This window comes from Macrotis lagotis, chromosome 6, assembly GCF_037893015.1.
Source record: "Macrotis lagotis isolate mMagLag1 chromosome 6, bilby.v1.9.chrom.fasta, whole genome shotgun sequence".
Lineage (NCBI taxonomy): Eukaryota > Metazoa > Chordata > Mammalia > Peramelemorphia > Peramelidae > Macrotis > Macrotis lagotis.
In genome coordinates this window covers 74,083,839-74,103,825 of record NC_133663.1, presented here as the reverse complement: position 1 = coordinate 74,103,825, position 19,987 = coordinate 74,083,839, and the positions used below count along the sequence as shown (strand labels likewise).

The following is a 19,987-nucleotide window of genomic DNA, read 5'->3' as shown; positions in this document are numbered from 1 at the left end:
TCCAAAGTCCTTTGCCTTCTGAAATATGATATTCTAAATCCTCTAGTATTTCAGTATTGATGCTGATAGGTACTGTATGAGTCTGATTTTGTTTCCTTTGTATTTAAATTGTTTCCTTTTTGCTACTTATAGAATTTGCTCTTATTTGAGAGTTATGGAATTTGGTTATAACAGTTCTTGGAGTTTTTAATCTTTTTTTTTCCCTGGAGAGGTTCTGTGTATTCTTTCAATGGCTATATTGTCTTCTTGTTCTAGCAGATTTGGAGTGTTTTCCCTGATAAGGTCCTGCATGATGTTTTCCAGGTTCTTTTTTTGATCTAGGTTTTCTAGTAGTCCAGTGATTTGCATTTATCTCTCTTGTATCTTTTCAGGTTGTTTGATTTTTTTTCTACTTTACATTTTCTTCAGTTTTTTTCAGTCCTTTTGTTTGATGGAATCATGTAGCCTCATAGATTGATTGGTTTCTATTTGTTCAATTTTAATTTTTATGGTTTTATTTTCTTCAGTTACCTTTTGTGTTTCCTTTTCCAGGTGGTCATTTTTACTTTTAATGGAGTTGATTTCTTTGGTCAATTTTTCATAATTTTCCTGCACGACTCTCATTTATTTTTGCCATATTTATTATTCTTCTCTTCTTTGATTTTTAAATTCTTTTTTAAGTTCTCTGAATTTTTGGATTTGAATCCAATTCATTGACTCTTTTGTGACTTACACTGTGGGTAATTTTTCACTGTTTTCTTTTTCAGAAAAGATATTGTTTTCATGTTTATCTGTAAAGTAGTTTTCTATAGTGAGCACTCTTTTAGCTTTTTTGCTCATTTTTGTTGTTTTAACTCTGCTTCTGGGGTATAGATCTAAGCTTTTTATGCTGGAACTGGGGTCTAATCCCTGATTTGTAGTTAATCAAGATTTTGTCTATGCAGTCTAGGCCTTGCCTTTATTTCCTTTCTTTATGTCCAGGTTCTGCCTATGCAGTAGTTTGTTCCAACCTAGAACTGGCTTATACCTTGGTATTCCCAGGATTCAGACTTTGTGTTTGGGATCCTCCCTCCTTCCTTGCTTTCTAGGTGCGAAGACCTATGCTATTGTCAAGCTATTAGGACCTGGACTGTACTGTGACTTAAAGTCTCTCACTGGCTTTCCCCCCTCCAGCCTTGTTTGTCTTTATTTCCCCTTTTCTCCGAAAGAGACAGATCTTCCCTGAAGATTCTCCATGATGTCTACTGTTGAAAATTTCTTTGGATCTTCTCTTTTTCTTAGTGGGATCTGTAGCTTTAATGTCACTTCAGAAGCTTCATTTATCTTAGGTAGTGAAAAGCTCCAGGTGCATCTTAACTTTACACTGCATCTTCACTGCTTAACTTAAAATCTTACAAAAAAGAATGTGCATATTATTTATTCACATTTTTATTTTCACATCATAATTCATATTCATTGTATTAATTGGAAAAACATAGGTAAGTATGTATTATGTTATGCTTCAATCTTTCAAGTTAGATCAGAAAAGGAGTATCTCCTGAAGGAAGAACAGATGAGATCCTTAATCATGACCATAAAGACCTATCTAGAGAGCAGTTCTTAAATGGCAATTTTTTGAGACACTTTTGGGAGATTTGTAAGATCTTTAAATCATAATAATAGTAAAATGTCATTTACCTTTCCAATTACTCTCTTTTACAACTAAATGTCTAATTTAGACTAGATATTCTGCATTTACTTCAACAATAACAACAACAAAAAGGTAACACGATGAATAGAACACAGAAGAAAATGTGCAAATACAGTTGTCTTCTAATAAACTAAACATTCCAAAAAAAGGAGAAATATGGAAAACATGACCATTCTCAATTTTTTTAAGATGTAATTTTTCATTATATACATTTATTTTTATATTTAATTTGTTTATTATTATTTATGTTTTACAAATAAATGTTTTAAATACTATAAGTTTTCATTTTGATATATTAAATATTGATAGATATAAACAAATTGATAGGTATAAACAAAAACTCTTGGACTCCTCAATAATTTTTGAGTATAAAAGAGTCTTAAAACCAGATATTTTGCCAATCACTGACTTAAAATATCTGAAAGTTCTGTTAGTTGTCAGTTTTTAGGAGTTACTTGTATCATCCTTTCATATAGAATGTAAACACTTTAACCTTGAGTCCCTTATGATTTTTCTTCCAACTTAACTTTTCATGTTACTTTTGAGTACTGTATTTGAAAATCAAATTTTCTATTCAGTTTCAGACTTTTCATCAAGAAAACTTCAAAGTCCTATACTTCATTAAACTGTTTTTTCTTGATGGATTGATCTTTGTTTTTCTGCATAGGTGATTCTTAGTTGTAATCTTAGGTCTTTGGCCTTCTGGAATATTATATTCTAAGCCTATCAGTTCTTTAACATGGAAGCTGCTAAATCTTTTGTTATTGTAGTCACTATACCTGACTATATATACGTCCAAGATATCTGAAATGTTTCTTTCTGACTGCTTAAAGTGTTTTGTATTTGCCCTGTAAGTTGTGAATCTGGCCATAATATTTTTAGTTCTCATTTAGAATCTCTTTCATGTGATCAGTAGATTCTTTCACATTTTTATTAATTTTTTTAATTTTTCTTTTTGTTTCTTGATGTCTTCTGGAATCATTAAGTACTTTATTGTTTTTTCAGGGGGTTTTGTGCTACTTTTTCTAATTAACTAATTTTGCTTTTCTTAAAAATAATTTTTAATTTAATTTGATTTAATACCTTAGTATCATTTTCTTTAGTATTTTTGTTTCTATTTTTACCAATCTATTGATTATTATTTTCTTCCCTCACTATCTTTTTATCCAATTTGTCTTGTTTGAATTTAAAAATCATTTTTATATTTTAAGGAATTCTTTTTGAGGATTATGGTTCAATTCAACTTTTTTTTCTTGTGAGAATTTGCTTATAGCTGTTGTGACATCATTGTCTTCTTTTGATTTTATGTCCCAATCTTTCTTGTCACTATAATAACTTTTTTCTGCTCATGTTCTATTTTTCTTTGTCATTTGTTCATTTCCCCAGTCCATTTCTTGATTTTGAACTTTATTTTAAGTGTGGCCTCTGTTCCTGGCATAGGGGGTGAGGGGAGGGAGACGAGTTTTTATTTCTAAGATTCAGAATTTTTTGCATTGCTGCTTTCAGTCAGTTCTGGGGATTGGAAGTGCTCTCCTAGTCTGGTCTAGCAAGTACCTACCCTGCAGGCCTATTCAATGAATCTTCCCCACAAAAACAATCTGATATAAGGTCAGTGATCCAAGAAATTTCTAGTCTCAATTGGGGTACTTGTCCCACAGTAGACTCAAGTCACCATTTCTTTGTGGGTCCATGAGACTATTAGACTAGTCTGCACTCATGATCTTTTGAGTGCTTATGTTTCTTTCTTGGCACTTTCTCACCCACAATCACCATTAGAGGAGGCAGTCAGTGCTATGGAAAGAACACTTCTGAATTTCAATGATCTGGATAAAATACCCTTTTTTATTCTGTTTCCATTTCTAGTGAGAATGTCAAAAGTAATAATTTATTTTCTCTAGTTTCTTTAGTACTTTGTCATTAAAATATGTTTTAATTTTTATTTCTGGTATAAAAAATAACTAAGTTAATGTTTTCAGCTCTGTCATTTTTTTCATTTAGTTTCTAACTCTTCATGACCCCTTTTTGGTGGTTTTCTTGGCAAACATGATGGAGTGGTTTGACATTTCCTTTTCTACCTGATTTTTCAGTTGAGGAACTGAAGCAAACAGGGTTAAAGGACCTGACCAAGGTCACAGAACTAGTAGGTATCTAAGGCCAGATTTGAACTTGCATGATTATTCCTGGTCCCAAGCCCAGAGCTCTATCCATCACACCACCTAGCTGTTTATAAATATTCTAAATACCTTGATTTTCAGTCCCCTTAGCCCTTTTCTCATGACTCTACTATTACTAAATGGACTGGGTTGTCACATAAGATGGAAAACCATTTTGTATTTGGTTTCGTTTCATGAGTTACTATTGTCCAATAAGTCATTAAGTGTCCAAAATATCGGTGATAAAATCTCTCCAATTTAGCTACTGGGGGCTGGTTCTTGATAAGTTGAGATTGTCTGTAAACAAAACCATAAACAAGGCCTTTCTAGTATGGTAGAATTTGATAGAACTTTCGTTCTCCTGGCTTAGTCTTTGAGAGACCATAATCATGTCTACAGTACCATGATACATCAGAGTAGAGTTAATATAAACATAAATATGACCTTATAAGGCATTCAAATTTGGGATGCCCTCTCATATGTCATAGCGCTATGCCTGTCTGTATGCTTATTAATGGATTGTTTTCATATAGTCATTGGTTAAAATCGCTCCCTACATTAAAGCTCCTCTTCCAGAACAGGAGCCACTTCCTTCATAAGTTCTTCCACCAGGCCCCCTGCTTGGATTCATCTTTCCCTCCATGCATTTCTCAAGATATTCTATTAGCCCTTTCTTTTGCATTTTTCACATTGCATATTGTTCATTGATTTAGAAGCAACTATCATCTGAGCTCTAACACTGATTTTAATCAAGAGCAAACTGAAGCCCAGTTAAATCAAGGAACTTGCCCAAGTTGACACAAAGAGCAAGTCACAAATCAAAATTTGAACCTCTATCTTCTCACTCAAATCCAGCTCTCATTGCTCTCCACTAGTTAGTTGATCTAGATATACTAATCCTAAAAGGAAAAAGAGATCACCTGGAAAGAGCAGAAATGGTTTTAAGAAACGGTGGTACCTGAGCCAAGCTTTTTAAAAAGATAGTGATTTTAAGTGACAGTTTATGAGGGAGACCACCCCAGGCATCTGGAACATCCTGTGCAAAGGCACAGAGGTAGGTAATGGGATGTCAGTAGGTAAAGATGGGGAAATGATATTTTTAGGTAGAAGGAGGAAAACGAATAAGGACATTTTTGTTGTCATTGTCGTTCAGATGTTTTCCACCCATGTCCAACATTTCTTGACCCCATGTGGTGTTTTCTTGGCCAAGAAACTGGAGTGGTTTGCCCTTTCCTTCTTCAGCTCATTTTACATCTGAGAAAACTGAGGTAAACATGGTTAAGTCCAGGATCACATGGATAGTATGTGTCTGAGTTCAGATTAAAACTCAGGTCTAGTACTCTATCCACTGTGCCACTGCTAAGGACATAGTAGTAAAAATGATGCAATGTAATTCAGTATTGGAGAATAGTTCACTTTGATTTGGAAATATCCATTTTGAGCTTCAAACTAAGAAAGGAAAATGATGGAAGATAACACTGAGGCTGCTATCTACTCATAGAAGATTTTTAATGTCATCATTTGGAATTTTCACTATCCTAATAAATGATGAGAAATATTTAGAGACTTTGAAGTTAGGAAAATGATCTGATCAGCACTTTAATCTGGGAATATTATTCTGAAGAGTGTGTGTATAAGATGAATTGAAAGGATACAGAGAGAAATATGTTGAAACATTAGTTAGGAGGTTACTGCAGTAGTACAACAAGGAGTAATGGAAATTCTAAACTAAAATGTTGACTGTAGGAATGGAAAGAAGTAACAAATGAGAGAAACATTACAAAGGTAAAATCAATGGAATTAAGCTATTGGTTAGATATTTTCAGACAAGGGAGAAAAGATTCAAAGAAGTCTGGTAACTGAAAGGATAGTAATAAGATTTACAGAAAGGAAAAGTTAGGATCAAGGACAGTTCAAAGGAAAGGTAGTGAGTTCACTTTTGACATGTTGAATTTGAGTTCTAGAATGATATTGAGGTCATCAAATCTAACAGAAAGATGGAAATGCTAATTTTGAGCTTGTGAGAAAGGTCTGGTGTGATGATATAGATGTAAGAATTGAGGCTATGGAAGTGATGAAATCAAGAAGCAAGAGAGTGCAGAAGGATTGAGGTTAGGGAGATGAGAAGAACCAATTTATGACATTTGATCTCTTTGAAATGTAAAAGAGGCAGTGTGATTCAATATTTACTATTAGGACCAGCAATGGAATTGAAATTTCACCATTGAAGTAAACAGTGAGGCACAGACAAAACCAATTCAACACAGCTTCACTTTTCAGATATTGGATTCAAAGCTTTAGTTTTAACTTTAAATCTCTTTGCCTTATTCATTCATATTTCAGAAATCATAGTCTCCCGATTTGGCATTACAATATGTTACTATGTACCTATGTCACAAAAGTATGCTGTAATATAGCCAAGCATATCAGAAGGAAACGTCAGTGAAAAGACAAAGATCTCATACATGAATATCTGAATTAATGCCAATAATGAGAATAAAAATGAAGGAAACTCATATGAGAATTATAAAATATATCTTTAGAGCTTTTAGAAGAGGCTTAGTGCCAGAGGCAGAATGCATTAGTTTCACACACCGTGCTAGTAATTTCCATTTCTCCTTGAATAAAACATAGTTTGTAAGAATTGCTCTTATAATACAAAGGTTTCTAAGAGCTTTGTTGGGCCGTTCTCTTTACTTGCAGAAGTTCGTTGTCTCTTCACCATGCTGAGCATGAAACAAAACTAAGGCAACCCACCAACTGATGCTTGCCCCACTCATTAGCATATGCCTAGGCAATTAATCAATCCATAAATATTTGTTGAATATCTCCTATGTACTAGATACTGTTTGAGATAACTGGGGAAGCAGAAATAAAGTAAGACACGGCTTGGTGATGGTCAGAAACTTGCTTGGAGCTCATGCTTATTCTAGCTAGTGAGATTGAAATAGGTGGTTGCAACATGCACACATAAACATTAGCAACACAAGGCAGTAAATGATAAAGGTCAAAGGAGGATTAATCCCTACTCTCTGGGAATCTTGTATTCCAGATGGATGAATGAATTTCCACCACCAAACAATAAAATCTTGTTCAATATGTGTTATTATATCTTTATATATAATTTCATGGCCTTGCTTAGACCTGCTCTCATTCATCATTACTTCATTATCAGAAAATTAACATAACCTAAATCTATATATGTCTATTATAAATATAAGCTTTTGGAAGTCTGATGAATCTATTTTTCTCAGAATGATATTTTTAGGCATATAAAATAACTTATACCATTACATAGGAAACAAATTATATTAAAATGGTTATCAAAACTTTTTTGGAGAAGTTCATGGACCCCAGGTTAATAATCTCATGTATCTAATTCATCTTCCTAAAATTCTAAGCTTATCTTTTATATTATATTCTACATAGAGCTGCTAGAATTTTATTTTTGAAATAACAGCCTTCCTATAGGATAGTATTATTGCTAACAAGAGATAAGAAGGTATTTACATTGTGAAACTTATTTAAGTGGTGGGCATGAGCTTAGCTGAATTCATCCATACATCATATCACCTTTTTCAAATTCAATCTCCTAAAATACTTGCATAGTGCTCTATATACAATAGATTTATCATATATATATATATATGTATATATACATATATATATATAATATCTTTGATTGGCATCTTAGACATCACATGGCTATGTTCTTTTTTTAGACTTCAGAGTCCAAAGTCTAAAGTCTCCAAAGTCTTCAATTTAGACCAATCTTGTTAACATAAAACTCTTTTTGTCATAGTAAAGTGCTAATAACACAGAAAAGAATGACTCAAAAAACAGTGCCTTTTTCGTTTTCATATAAGGAATATGGATCCATTCCAATGCAAAAAAATGCACAGATTATGGAAATGCTTTAGTTTAGAATGTCATAAAACATCTGTAGTTAACCTAGAATGTAAGTTCACTCCAGGAGTAGCTTATCCTAACTGGTTTGAACCCAAATTTTCCCTAAAGTGAATGTCTTCAAAGTTGTCACTCAGTTCCAATTCTTTAGAATAGTTGTCTGAGGACACAATAAACTATAATTGAAATAGAAGAATCTGCCAGGGTTGAAAATAAAAAATTAACATTCACTTGAATCTTGTATGATATTAGACTCAAGAGATTTGTGAAGAGCAGAGAGAAACAGGGTTCATGGGGAGTTCCTTTCCAAATAGACATTTGTTAACATTCATAATGATTTATACAATTATCTTTTGGGTGCTCTATTCACTAATACATATTGCAAGCCATTTATACCACTGTACATATTCTACATCAGCAATGACAAATTCAGAGCTAGAGATTGCTAACATGCTCATAAGGATCCTGGAAGACTAAGAAAATGACACAATTGTCTATGCTTTTATCATATTTTAATTTATTTTGTTAAATGGTTTTTCAATTACATTTTAATTTGATTCCATATGCAGTGGGAGTATAGAGGCAGATTAGTGCCCAGAGTCTCAAACCTACTGGCAGCTTTTTAGTGATGAACCCTTCTGAATATATCTAAATTTTGGATTAAGATAGGTCTACAATCACTTAAACCATACTTGAGGCCCTTCTGTTCAAGTTAGACCCAAAAAGTGATTTCTTTTCTGGTATTATCTTTCAGAATCCAAAGTCATTCCAATTTATCAATGAGACATTGAGTTATTTTAGTGGAGAGTTTAAACAACAAAATGTTTTTGTCTTTTGTGTGTGTGTGTGTGTGTATATATATATATATATATATATATATATATATATATATATATATATATACATATATATATAATTTTTTGGGTCTTTTTCTCTGGGATAAAACTCAGTCATTTTAATTATAGTGTTCTGTTTTTTATTTTGATTTTTTTTGCCGTTCCCATTGTTTTAGTCATTGTGACCAATCATTTAAACTCATCATTAAATATATATGTATATATATAATACATAATATAAACTTCTCATCCTAAAATAATTAGTTTTGACCTAAAGATAAAATAATATTTCATAGATTAGCATAAACACTTAAGTTTTACAAAACTCTTCTGATTTTGATCAGTCATATGATATCAATAATAATATAGCAAAGAAAAAGCTGTAACTGGTGAAGACTTCACTTAAAAGGACTATAATAGGGAATAAGTTAAAGACATTTCTTGGGGAAGTGATTTGGAAGAGGGCCTCTGCACAATTTTGAGTGAGGTCAGCTGAAAAGAGAATAATAATCTTTTGTGACCATTTCTTCACTTTGACAGAGAATAGGGGTCCACCTTTTTTTAAAATTGAAATGAGTAATAGTGTAAGTTTGAGGAGCCTTCTTCTCAGGTGATCTGTCTTCTGAAAAATGATTACTTTATTACTTTTGCTTATTTCTCAGAAAGTTGTGAAACTACAAGGTTCTAATAGTACCTTCATTTCCTGACATGGAATTAGAAAAGATGGCCATGATGGCTGGTAGCTGATATTTTCATCAAACTTGGATATTTCAAAATTGCTTTGAATTCATTGTCTCAAGTGACACACATTGAAAGGGAGAGAAGTTAAATAGGATGAATGCTGCCTTTAATATTCTGGGTCCTGGGTTCAGATTCTGACTCTTCTATTCACTAAATAAATGCAATCTTAAGACGTTCCAGGTTTTCTGGGTCGCAATTTTCTTTCATGTAAAATAAAAGCTTTGAACTCAAAGGCCTCTATGGTCCCTCACTGTCCTAAATCAATGTTCTTATAAAAATTGTATATTCTTATTTGAATAACCATGACTTTTAATCCACCTTTAAAATATTATACTAGGAGTTATTTGAAAAATGAGGAATTTGAAATTATATTTTAAAATATGTAAAGGCTCTAGCAATCATCTCTGGCACATCTTTGACAGAAACCAAACCCATCCTCATAAAACTTGGTTACTTGTCATCTATCACTTGGGAATTGCAACTCCAGGAATGTGGCTGTGTGAAGCTGCTGAAGCTCTTTTAATCCTTTCTCCAGTGCCTCCTGACTGGAATGATCTTTTGCCCCTCTCCCCAGATGGGTGCTTAGGATACCCTCATCAATTCTGAGGTGCAATGCAATGTATTTGGTCCTTTCATGCTGCTCAGACCCAGCCTTAGGGACTCTCTTTAATGTATCGATACTAAAAATGTTTGGAAATGCTAATATTCCTTCTAATGAGCCTAAACATTTTTAATATAGTTATACCTTAATACTGAGTTGCAGGTCATTACCTTCACATATTGAAAGTAATTGAAATTTCTATGTTTTAATATGTCTGCCATTTGCTTGATGACCCCACAAGGGTGTTGTGTTTTTTTTTTCTTTAGAATGTTAAATTTAAATGGAAACACAGAGTTCACTTAACCAAACTCTCTCACTGGATAGATAAAAAGAGACCTAGAAAGATGGTGACTCATTCAAGGTCACCTAAACTCTAGGGACAGTTCTTTTTGAGTTACAATTCTACAATAGATTACAATAGTGGCATAGAACGATATGTGTTTGAGTATAAACTCTGACCCATATTTAGATTATTAACATCTCAGACTAAGTAACTTTAGATATTTTATTTACTCTTTCCAAATTTCAATTCTCTTGCCTAGACTATTTTATAGGGCTGTTGAAAAGGATCAGATGAAATGATGTATAGGAAAGCATTCTTAGAAATGCAAAATGCTATACAAATGTAAAGCATCATCTTTATAATCAGTGATCACTACCACTATCTTAAGTTCTCTTCAAGTAGTAAATAGCATATAGTTAACATTCACATGTAAACACTATACTAATTTCTTAACATCTAAATCAACTCTTTCCCCTCCTGAAATATTTTAAAGGAACCATTTAAAAGGGAAAACAAAACATATTTACTAGCCTTTTTCAATGACAGTATAGGTGGTTATTTTCATAATTGAACCAATCTAGCTGATTATTCTCTGAGGATCAAGAAACAAACATAAAGGCTTGGTTTCCATGTTGTCATGAAAATTGGATATGGAACACATCTATATAAGTAAATTTTGAGATAAGCTGGATATAAACTAAGCAGAACAATAGAAGGAAAGTCATCCAAAATGAAATTATCTGGTACTGCAATAGATTATTTTTTTATAAAAGAACGATTTTATTTATATTTGAATTTTACAATTTTCCCCCTAATCTTGCTTCCCTCCCCCCACCCCCCACCTCCCCACAGGAGGCAGTCTGCTAGTCTTTACATTGTTTCCACAGTATACATTGATCTAAGTTGAATGTGATACGAGAGAAATCATATCCTTAAGGAAGAAAAATAAGGTATAAGAGATAGCAAAATTACATAATAAGATAACAGGCTTTTTTTAATTAAAGATAATAGTCTTTGGTCTTTGTTCAAACTCCACAATTCTTTCTCTGAATACAAATGGTATTCTCCATCAAAGATACCCCAAAATTATGCCCAATTGTTGCACTGATGGAATGAGCAAGTCCATTAAGGTTGATCATCACCCCCATGTTGCTGTTAGGGAGTACAATGTTCTCCTGGTTCTGCTCAGCTCAGCGCAACAGATTTTGAACCTTATTTTAGGTCATGATGTTCTTTGCCCAAGTGAAGCCTGTAGACCCCTTCTGAGAAAGCTTGGAATGGACAAACCAAAATACATAAGATTAAAAGGGAAGTTAATAAAATTTAGGTACAATTATCATTCTTTCCTCTCAGGTTAAGAATATCTCTCTAAGGACTTGTGTTCATGTATTCTCCTTCAGAAACTGCCTTACAGCAGAAAAACTGAGATACAGCTGATTGTTCTAGGGAACTATTTAATTCCAAAAATTTTCAAAACTCTTCATAATAGTCTAAAGTACCAGTAAGATAGAGAACATTCACTGAAAACTCTAGCAACCGCTTCAAGAAAGGATTTATCCCCCGCCTCCATTAGAACTGGCCTGTCCAATCACCACTCCCTCATTGCCAGAGTTTACCAAACATATAGGATGCTCTAACAGAATCCAGTGAAATTTTCAGTTTCTAAATTGTCTGGAAGAAAACTTGAACAAACAGGGTCAGATTTAGACTCAGTCAGAGACACTGATGGAACCCTTGCTTTCCCCTCTTCCAAGCAACCACCTTTTGAAGTTCCTACCTTTTCTCTTTTAACCCATAAATAACCTCCACAAAACTTACCATGTTTATGGGACAGAGAGATCCAGATTCATGGTGATTCTCCAAGGCTCTGAGTGTCAGAGCCCTTGAGAAGGGCACCAAGTATATCCAGAACATAGTTCTCCCTGGTCTCATGACAATAATTATAGCCCAACCCTTTAAAGCTAGTTTGTGACTTGGACCTCGGGCAGCCTGTTGCATCCAATTTGTCTTACCCAAGGGCTCACATAATATGGAAAAATACAGATACCCAGGGATGCACACCCTCTGCAGTTTTGCCATAATTGGGTCTTGCATGGCTCTTTTGCCCTCATTCTGCGATAAGGCTCCATAGGTACAACATAAGGATGTATTTGGAAATGCTAGCCCAGATGTTCTGGCTTACTTGGGTAGGTGGTGTCTGAATGGGGAAGAAGGTGTCATGCTTGTTAGCATTGCTGCTGTCTCCTCACTCCCACTGTTCAAACAGTACCTGCTCAGTCTTGATTTCTAGGTTCTCATAACTCTTGAATTCAAAAGACTTTTTGGAAATCTAACTACTATATTTTATGCCAGAATTTGTCATTTGTTCTTTGTCTGCTTTCTGTCTTTAGAGAATAACTCCTCAGTATCACTACAATACTTTGGTTATATATTTGAAGATGGGCCAAATTCTCCATATACTTTTTAGAGTCATAAAAAGATTAAGCTTCACATTTATTAGATCTGTGACAAGGCCATTGTTTTGCCAGTGACAACAGTTATAGAATTTAAAATTAAATGATAATTTGCTCATCATTACTTTCATTTCATCTAATCACATTCCTATGTCCTAATCACATTCTATGTCCTTACAACCCACTCCCACTTTGTCCTTCCAATTTCCTTAGTTTTGTGCTCTTTTCAAGTATTTTTCTTTATGGTTTTAAGGAATTCCACCTCTCTGAGAGACTTGATCAGCCTGCTCCTCCATGGTAAACCAGGACTGTCTATTTCATTTGCCCCCTTTAAGACTGCTCATACTGTATTTGGTGATTAACATAGTCAGGAACCAGAGAAACTGATAAGAGCTTGAGAAAAGCCTTAGACATTTCATCAAAATTTTTAGAAGCTGTGTTTGTTGTCATCAGTTCCACTGAAAAATTAACTGTATTGCTTATTAACTTTCTAGATTATCAAAATTGGTGGGGGCTAGGGTAGGACAATTTCTCCTAAAACTCAATTTGTTGAGGGATTGTCTTCAGAAAAGTAATATGATTTCATATATACATAATACATATGATATATTATTGCATAATATATAATATTGTATAATCTAATATATATAAATAATATATTAATAATATAATTTGAACTTTCTAGATTATCAAAATTAGTGGAGGCTAGGGAAGGACAATTTCTCCTAAAACTCAGTCTGTTGAGGGATTGTCTTCTGAAAAGTAATAATAATAATAATAATATATATATGTACACACACACACACACACACACACACACACACACACACACACACACACATATATATATATATATATATATATATATATAATTTGAACTGAGTGATTCCTTTGAAATTTAAGGAAAATAAGTTGTATTCAGTGTTTTAGATCCTGGGGGATATTTTGGCCATATATGGAAAGGATCTCAGAAATCTAACATGCTCATTTACAGATGAAGACAACTAAGATCCAGGGAAATTAATGATTTTGTCAAGATCTCTGTGTTCTTTTCTAAAATCTAGTATATTAGATCTCTCTTTTTTTTTAGGATTTTGCAAGGCAAATGGGGTTAAGTGGCTTGCCCAAGGCCACACAGCTAGGTAATTATTAAGTGAATATAGTATATTAGATCTAAAATAATGATCCATAATAGAACAGTTTTTCTTGGGTAGTGTAAATAATTTTTTTCTCTTTTGATTTGAAGGGCCACATGATTGCATCCTGTGACAGTTGTGGTGTGACAAAAATATGGGACTTTCGGAAACTTCTACCAATGGTGTCTATTGATATAGGCCCAAGCCCAGGCAATGAGGTGGCCTTTGATTCCTCAGGTAGGATCTTTTCTCCTCCTTTGAGATAAAGTTAAAATTTAAGGATTTGATTTTTAAGAATTTTTATACCAGTTTCACTCCACCCTCTCCTTGATACCATCCAAGATTCCTTTTTAAATTCATAACATCTTTTGCTTTGTAGTTATATACATATATACACTTATATATACACCTATATGGTTAGAATTAACTACTTTCTTCCATCAGTTTTTGTTTATCTTATTCCGTAGTGCAAGAAATATGGTTATAGTTGTACAGTATACATAGAAGCACACATATTTGTATGCATACATTATAATATTTATGTATATAATATAGAGAACAAGAAATGATGATGATGACAATGATGGTGATGATGATGTGAGATAGTATGCTAAATGATAGGTGTGAATATTTGCCACAATGTTCACCTTGCATGCAAATAGGGAGATTTTCTAAAGGGTATAAAGGTCCTTAGGTCAAATTATGGATGTAAAGCCAGAATTTAAATTTATGTCAATGTTTATCATATTTATAAAACTATAAGTTTTTACATAGAGAATTCATTTAATTTTTTACCTGTTTATATACTTAGAACAATTTAATTTTTTACCACCTTGGAGATATAAATTGCTTTTACAATGTGTGTCTTAGCTCCTTATATCATCAGAGCTCTTATGTCACCATCTTATGACTCCTTTTTTTTTCAATCATTAATAAAAACAGTTTTGTATAATATTGCTTTCTTATCCAGTGAAATTTCTGGATTTATTAATGTCAATGATTATATATGGTTCTTTATATAATCCACTACAATGTGAATATGCATATAAATACTGGCTCAGCATTACAGTAACTCATTATTTAGCAGTACAAAGAAAAATTTCTTTCCAGATACTGTGGAATGCAGAGTGCCTCTACTAGGAGACCTTTCTCCTAAGCTTCATAATGTTTGTGGATAGTTTTACCCAGGTTTTGTAATTAGATCAGTATGGAAAGTCTCTTGGAAGAGAAAAAGATAAAGATAATGAGTCACAAGCAGATCCATGATTAGAATTAATCATTTTCTTCCCTTAGTATCTGTTCATCTTGTTGTTTTAGTGCAAGAAGTATGACTTTAGACAAAATGATCTGAAACAACTTTTTCTTCATTGCTTGCTGAATTCTCATTCCTTTATAAATACCTTGTATATTTAACAAAAAACTTGACTTTTGAATCCAACAAGCAAATAGTTTGTAGAGTTATTAATGAATGGTCTCAGAAAGTGAAATTCTAATAGCTATGTCCATGTTAGAGATAACTGGTTTGAACATTTTATAAAATCATGTTTCTTTAGAAAATTAATGGTGCACACTGAGTCGAATATCTATCTATCTATCTATCTATCTATCTATCTATATATATATATATATATGTGCATATGTGTGACTATTGGACACCTGTGTGTGTGCAGAAAGAGGGTGTAACACATATGCATAAATATATATATATATGTAGATTTAAATGAGTTATTGCCTTAATCTTATAATGTTTATGCAGTCAATAGCTCCTATTCATCTTTGCCCTTTTTTCTGTAATATCATTGATGTATATGAAAATCATATGAATTTTAAAATCTGCATATGTTACAGTTCATTTCCTCATTACTTTTAATTGCAATCTTGTTATAGAATTTTAATGATTAAGATATTCAGAACTTCAGGCTAAATGTTTATACATATATTTCTACCTTATTGTCATAGTAGGGAATAATGCCATATTGATTTTTGGCTTATTGAAACATCCCTCCTCCAATCTAACTCTATTCTATACTTCATTGATAATAGCAGAATATAAAAGCCAAGAACCGAATGCCCAAAGCTGAAGAAGATGAAAAAAGTTCTAACATCCACATTCATTTATAATAAAAATTCGACATCATTCAAATATACCACTTCATTTCTGCCTTGATATCTCTTCATAGATAGGTCTCTAGACCCAGAATTAACTTTCTCAGAATTCACTTTCTTCTCACCTCCATCACTTAGAATTCCTATTTATTTCTTGTTTTCAAGGATTAGCTTATGTGCCATCTGCTAAAGAAACTCTTTCCTGATTTCCTTCATTTTTATAGATCTTTCCCTCTACCTCAAATTATCATATATATTTACCCTGTGTATGTTCTGCCAGCAGGCCAAAAACTTTTTGAGTTCAGGGATTATTTTTTACTTGGTACTTGTATACTTAAGAGTTATCTTCAACTCTTCACTGTTCATTGCTACCTATAGCCAACCAGATCTCAACATCTCTCTTATGTCTTCCTTCTATTTATTTTGTAATGACCCTAGTTCAAGTCCTCTTCATCTCTGCTCTGGACTACTGATAAAGTCTTCTAATTGTTTTCTTTGCATTTCAAATGATTACCAAGTTGAAATTCCTAAGTTACAGGTCTAACCATGTCATTCTCTCATTCCAGAAGTCTCAGTGACACCCTATTGCCTTTAAGATTAATTTATGTTTGTCAATTAAGCTTTTACATGTTTTAAGTCATTTTTTTCATAATAACTATATACTAATTCCTTATTTATACTCCAGTTAAACTATTCTACTTTATTTTCCTATATGACTTTAAATCTCACATTTTCTGTCTCCTTGACTTTGTACAAATTTTCTCTCATGTCTGCCATGCTCTCTATCCTGGCTACAGCAACTTAAAACTCTTCCCTTCCTATAATATCAAACTCAAGAATTATCTCCTGCAAAAAGCCTGTCCTGATTCTCCCAAATGATATTGCTTCTTCATGACTGTATATTTGTTTTATATATAACTGACATATTTCCAGTGTTAAATCTGCTGTATCCCCTATTAAAATATAGTTTCTTCAGGGTCAGGGACTCTTATTTTGAATTTATTTCCCTAACACCTAACACAGTGCCATACTTATAGAAGATATTTTTAAAGAAGTTTGTTGATTTTTGATGGATTGGATTAATTAGATTACATTAGATTGAATTTGTGGATGAAACCATGACTAAAATACGGTTCTGAAAATGTATATCATATTCACACAAATTTAGTATAGATAAAGGAAGGCAAAGAAAATGGAAAACTGTTAGTACAACTTATTTAGAAGATATATTCCTATGAGGAAATTCAGAAACCAGAAAGGGAAAACAAGAAGGAGAGAATATAGGTGAAGATTACTGAAGGCAAAAAGTAAAGTCATATAGTTATTGAAATAGATTATTGAATATCTGGAAAGAAAGATGAAATAAAGAGTGTAGAAATCTTGCTATAACAATATATGTTGTCCTAAAAATTACCACACTTTGCAAAACTGCACAATCGCAATAACAGGAATAAGTGGATTTAGGAGCACAACTCTCAAGAAATTCTTCAGTGAAACTTTTTAAAAGTCATAACTGAATAAAAATCAGTAGCAGAGTTTTATACATATTAAATAGCTAAATATATATATATATATATATATATCATAGTGAATGGTAGTTCTCTCTGCTGCCTCGGCCTGCCCAAGGTTCTCAGCCCAAGGGCTGAGCAGGCAAAGCCAAGGGCTAAGGTGAGAGGACATCCTTGCAAGGCCACAGCTCTAAAATTCATTCAATTTGAGATTATGACTAACTCTATAGGTATTTATATGTCTATAAATGATATATGTATTCAATCTAGGAAGCAGATATATATGTATTCATGTATGCATGTGTGAGTGTGTGTGAATGTGTATATGTCTCCCAAACTGAATGATTCCTACGGCTGTGGCTCAGCACACACACATATTCAATTTCTGCAATATATAATTCCATATATTCATAATATAATATAATATAAATTATGGTATGATGTGATATAACATAGCATAACATAACATATAACAAAATATAACAAAATATAACAAAATATAATATAATATAATATAATATAATATAATATAATATAATATAATAATATATTCAAATTGAATGATTCCCAGATAATCTACCTTCCTGCCCTTAGTCCTCATTTTTGCCAGCACAGCCCTTTTGGGACCTGGGATAACCTGAGAACAGCCAAGGCTTTGGATAGCACCACTATTTATTGTAATATTTTCATATTCTTTAACCATTTAATATGTATAAAATTGTGCTACCAATTTCTTTAAGTTCCCCTCTCTTTTCTAATGTTTCAATGATGAATTTCTTGAGTACTATATCCCTAACTCTGTTTTTCTTGTAAGCCCTGTGGTTGTTATTGTGTGCAATTGTGCACAGTCCAGTGATTTTTAGTATATACATACAAACACAGACAAATATGTGCATATATATATTTATTACATATTTATATAAAAATATATGTATATGTATATCTACATACACATATTCTATGACTGATTCACCTTGGGATAATGAATAATAAAATAAGAATTCACTTATTTTTCACATATATAATGTATATTCATATTATATATTCATATAAATGTGTATGTTCACATATATAATGTATGTATTCAATTTTGGATATATATGAGAATGTATACATATATTTCCTAGACTTTCACTGTTTTGTGAATGAAATCACACATAAACAAATGTGAAATTCTTGATATGTTCAAATTATTCTGTAATATAACAATTGCATGGGAACAAATTTGTGTTTGCAAAACTGTATGGCACAAATCTGATATAGCAGCATCTTATGCCATTTGGAGGAAATTTTAGTTATTTAGGCTGCTTGAATTATCTCTCCAATTATATAGAGCTGTTAGCAATGTCTTTACCTCCTAACTGATGATTTTATCCTACAAAAGATAGAAAATCCCATCAATGAGGAACTCTCATTCTGCTTCTTACCAACATCTGATTTTCACCAACTGATATCAACCAATATCTGGTTCTTAGAAACAAAGAGATACTAGTGTTTGAGATGAAATTTCTGAAAATCTTGTTGGGTACATTCAGCTTTAAATTTTGATAGAAGAGAGTAAAATGAACATTTTATGATACTATAAATTTTAGAAAAACAAATTTTAAGGAGTTAAGAAGAATAATAGCAAGATTCGGAGACCTATAAAATTCTACCTGAAATATTTTCCTTCCTCACCTCTGTCTCCTTACTTTCCTCACTCTCTTCAAGTTTCAGATCAACTTTCCCCTTTTGCAAGAGACCAATCCCCTTCCTTACTTTCATTCCAATCAAATATTGCCTTCCATACAGAACTACTGTATAGTTCTGGGATGTACATTGTTATTTGCCTGTTGGCTTCCCCATTAGAATGGGAGCTTCTTGAGGACAGGGACCTTGGCTTTCCTTAGAATCCTTGCACACAGGGACTGGTCCACAGTAGATTTGTGCCAGACTCATGTTTGTTGACTCTGAGATCTCTTTCCAATTCTGAATATCATGTTATTCTGGACCAATTCTAACTCATTCTGGATGTTTACTGCATCAGAAACCACTAACCTCCTAGGGCAATAGACATCCTTTTCCTGGACCTCTCTCTGTAGCATTTGATTATCTGCCTTCTTTCATCCCTTAAAATCCCCTTTCCCTTAGTTTCTGAGATATTATTCCCTCTTGAGTTTCCTCTTTTCTAATCAGTGTGTCTCCTTTCTAATCTCTTTGTGTCCCCTAAATGTGGTATTCCTTGAAAGCTTTGTCTTCACTCTCCTTCTCTCTCCCTTTTTTTCCTCACAAGTGAAGCTATCATCTCTATGCAAATGACTTCCAAATGTTACTGAGCTCCAGTAACATTGGTAATTACCTAAGCATCCAGGTGTCAGAGTGAACTGGGACTCAGGAAAACTTCAAGAAAAAGTCCTTCTACAGACACTTCAAATATGTCTGTGTGTTTGTGTGTGTGTGTGTGTGTGTGTGTGTGTGTGTGCGCACGCACACACACACACACACACACACAGACACTTCTATATGACTCTGGGCATCTCATTTCACTTCTTCCAGTATCTTTTTCTTATCTGTAAAGTAAATATACTTAAAAAGGCTGTTCTGAGGATCAAGTGA

General features: G+C 33.0%; 1 protein-coding gene across 1 annotated transcript in view; it reads left to right on the top strand.

The window, feature by feature from the left end:
* SPAG16 (sperm associated antigen 16) overlaps positions 1–19,987 on the top strand; it is a 1,328,678-nt gene that overhangs the window by 890,773 nt on the left and 417,918 nt on the right. The window contains exon 15 of the mRNA XM_074191443.1: positions 13,889–14,015. Within this exon, the coding sequence (XP_074047544.1) occupies positions 13,889–14,015 (127 nt within the window). The remainder of the gene's footprint in view (positions 1–13,888; positions 14,016–19,987) is intronic.